Source organism: Peromyscus eremicus, unplaced genomic scaffold, assembly GCF_949786415.1.
Source record: "Peromyscus eremicus unplaced genomic scaffold, PerEre_H2_v1 PerEre#2#chrX_unloc_1, whole genome shotgun sequence".
NCBI lineage: Eukaryota > Metazoa > Chordata > Mammalia > Rodentia > Cricetidae > Peromyscus > Peromyscus eremicus.
The window spans coordinates 1,530,428-1,533,888 of record NW_026734288.1 but is presented as its reverse complement, the minus strand read 5'-3'; the positions used below and the strand labels follow the sequence as shown (position 1 = coordinate 1,533,888).

The 3,461-nt window shown below is 34.6% G+C and overlaps 1 protein-coding gene across 3 annotated transcripts; it reads right to left on the bottom strand.

The window, feature by feature from the left end:
- Nucleotides 1-451: 451 nt before the first annotated feature.
- Nucleotides 452-3,028, bottom strand: LOC131901008 (zinc finger protein 431-like). 3 transcript variants are annotated; one of them, XM_059252329.1, is made up of 4 exons: nucleotides 2,959-3,028; nucleotides 2,697-2,757; nucleotides 1,258-1,565; nucleotides 452-1,074 (listed from the first exon to the last, which is right to left on the bottom strand). In XM_059252329.1, the coding sequence occupies exons 1-4, from the start codon at nucleotides 3,026-3,028 to the stop codon at nucleotides 452-454; spliced, it is 1,062 nt and encodes a 353-aa protein (XP_059108312.1). The 3 variants fall into 3 exon arrangements, with proteins under 3 accessions (XP_059108312.1, XP_059108310.1, XP_059108311.1); XM_059252327.1 differs by having other exon boundaries at nucleotides 452-1,565; XM_059252328.1 differs by having other exon boundaries at nucleotides 452-1,481.
- Nucleotides 3,029-3,461: the final 433 nt, after the last annotated feature.

The following is a 3,461-nucleotide window of genomic DNA, read 5'->3' as shown; positions in this document are numbered from 1 at the left end:
CTTTAACACATTGTTTACATTCATAGGGTTTTTCTCCCATGTGTACTTTCATGCAATTAAAGAGCATTGTGACAAGAAAAGGCTTTACCACACTGATTACATTCATACGGTTACTCTCCAGTATGTGTTCTTTAATGTACTTGAAGATAACTAGCTCTGCAAAGGTTTTACCACATTGTTTACATTCATAATGTTTCTCTCCAGTATGTATTCTTTCATGCCTTTGAAGATGAGAGTTACAAGCAAAGGCTTTACCACACTAAGTACATTCATAGGGTTTCTCTCCAGTATGTGTTCTTTTATGCCTTTGAAGATCACTGTGTCCAGCAAAGGCTTTACCACACTGATTACATTTATAGGGTTTCTCTCCACTATGTGTTGTTTCATGCAGTTGAAGATCAATGTGTTGAGCAAAGGCTTTACCACACTGATAACATTTATAGGGTTTCTCTCATGTATGTGTTCTTTTGTGTACTTGAAGATTATATGTCTGTGTAAAGGCTTTACCACATTGATTACATTCATAGGGTTTCTCTCCAGTATGTGTTCTTTTGTGTACTTGAAGATGACTGGATTGTACAAAAGCTTTACCACATTGATTACATTCATAGGGCTTCTCTCCAGTATGTGTTCTTTTATGTACTCGAAGATGACCGGAATGTACAAAAGCTTTACCACATAGTTGACATTCATAGGGTTTCTCTCCAGTATGTGTTCTTTCATGCAGTTGAAGAGCATTCTGGTGAGCAAAGGCTTTACCACACTGATTACATTTATAGGGTTTCTCTCCTGTATGAGTTCTTTTGTGTACTTGAAGATTACATGGCCATGTAAAGGCTTTACCACATTGATTACATTCATAGGGTTTCTCTCCAGTATGTATTCTTTTATGTACTTGAAGATGACTGGATTGTACAAAAGCTTTACCACATTGTTTACATTCATAGGGTTTTTCTCCAGTATGTGTTCTTTCATGCAGTTGAAGAGCACTCTGGTGAGCAAAGGCTTTACCACACTGATTACATTTATAGGGTTTCTCTCCTGTATGAGTTCTTTTGTGTACTTGAAGATTACATGGCCATGTAAAGGCTTTACCACATTGATTACATTCATAGGGTTTCTCTCCAGTATGTATTCTTTTATGTACTTGAAGATGACTGGATTGTACAAAAGCTTTACCACATTGTTTACATTCATAGGGTTTTTCTCCAGTATGTGTTCTTTCATGCAGTTGAAGAGCACTCTGGTGAGCAAAGGCTTTACCACATTGATTACATTCATAGGGTTTCTCTCCAGTATGTGTTCTTTTATGTTCTTGAAGATGACTGGAATGTCCAAAAGCTTTACCACATTGATTACATTCATAGGGCTTCTCTCCAGTATGTGTTCTTTTATGTACTTGAAGATGAGTGGGGTGCACAAAGGCTTTACCATAATGATTATATTCATAGGGTTTCTCTCCAGTATGTGTTTTTTCATGCCTTTGAGGATGACTATGATATTCAAAGGCTTTACCACACTCAATATATTCATTTGATTTCTCTGTAGTATGACTTCTTTCATGCCTGCAAGAATAATTGAAACATTTAAAAGCTTTACTACATTCAGTACATTGTTGAGTATTTATATCTGCATGAATTAATTTACAATTTGGTATAAGTATAAAGAGAACTGAGATCTTATGGTTTTAACTTGTTTACACTCATGTTGTTCCCCTACATTAAGGATGACTTTGCATATGTGAATATGCCTTGATGGTAAGAGCCTTTATTACCTGGCTAATATTGGTGGCATCATTGTTCTCTCAGGTTTTTAACATATTTGAAGAGAACTAGGAGTATTTGGACATTTATGCCACTTGTTCCATTGATAAAGTTAACTATATTGTGAGTCATGCTACATTTTCAAAGTGAACCAGGACAAACAGAAGCATTTACACAGTCCTAGAACTCATAGGGCCTTTCTAGGGTATTTTTGTTGATATATTCTCAATGAAGCTGGAAAACCAATTGTTTGTAAACTTGAATCACATTCAACAAGTTTACTCAACACAGGACTACTACATGTCTTGTAAGTGTTCTGAGATTGAGAGATGTACATTGCTTCTTCCATGTCCTTATGCTTTTATGGCTGGTATCCAAAGTGACATATGATATAACTATTAAAGAAAGAATAACAACAAGAATATTTCCACATTTCATTTACAGTTGGACTTTCTGTTCCTCATCAATATGTGGTATAGGGAATAATGTTTCTCTACAACAACCACCCCTTTACTCTTGACTCTAACTACCTATTTAACTGAAATTAGCAAAGACAGAACAACTATATGAGTAACTATACTATGGACTATTTGCTTATTACCAGGTTGTGTATATATTCTTATTACATATTCAATGAGTATATCTTTTGTAATATGAAATAATATGAAACTAAATGGATTGCCATTTGTACAGCATAGCTTTGATGATGCTATTATTCAAATGGTGATTTGTCATAGGCATTTTTTGTCTTCCTTCTTAAAAGAATCACTTCCAAACACAATTCACATACCTGCCATGTGTCTTTATGAGCATTTAATGATCATCAATGCATTTTAAGCTGTAATTATTTACACTGCTTCATTTAATTAAAACATCCACATAAATTATATATATCCAGAGGCCCATTTCTATCAGCTTTTACAAGAAAATTACCTTCTATGTTTTTGAGAACTCTGACAATGTTCTTCAACTTCAAGATTTTCCCAGTTGTAGCCTAAAATATAGGACAAGAAAATGTATGAAATACTACAGGATACTGAAAATTTTACATTACTATCTTCAGTGATCCTTAGAACCAAATCTGATTTATTCACCTCATTTTTTCTCATTCTCAATTAGAATTACAGAAGAGCATCAACAACTAAGGAACAGTTGTCCCTTTATTTAAAATGTGAAGGAAAATTTATAGTATTACCTATAGCAGTGAGGTTCATATAGGTCTCCAGCATCACACCTTTGTAGAGATTCCTCTGTGAAGGATCCATCAATGCCCACTCTTCCTGAGTGATGTCGACATGCACATCATTATAGGTCACTGCATTCTAAAATATGCCATACATAAATATGCCAACCATATGTATAAAACAAAAAGCATGATACAACATTGTAAATGTGTGCTTCTTTGAGAATATAGCCACAAATTCTGGTTAGAGCTACATGAATTCTATAACTCAGACATTACAATGAAATCAAATTACTTCACAAATAAACTGAATAGGAGGTTGACCTCTATAATTTCTGAATGCTCTGAACAGGATACCACCTTGCAAGAGAATTGCCTATTAACAGAGATAGAGAGACAAGCAAACACTTCAACAGTCCTGAGCACCCATCAGAGAAATTATATGAACAATTATTAACTACAGAGAAGATTTGTAAGATGAGTATGTTGGCTCACCCCTTTAATCCCAGAACTAA

Bases quoted from the DNA above. Each gene is read 5' to 3' on its own strand.
- LOC131901008 (XM_059252327.1), bottom strand. From the start codon at position 3,028: ATGGATCCTTCACAGAGGAATCTCTACAAAGGTGTGATGCTGGAGACC. The intron at 2,758-2,958 runs GTAATACTATAA...CCTATATTTTAG, and splicing joins TATGAACCTCACTGCTATAG to GCTACAACTGGGAAAATCTT. The intron at 1,566-2,696 runs GTAATTTTCTTG...TTATTCTTGCAG, and splicing joins AGTTCTCAAAAACATAGAAG to GCATGAAAGAAGTCATACTA.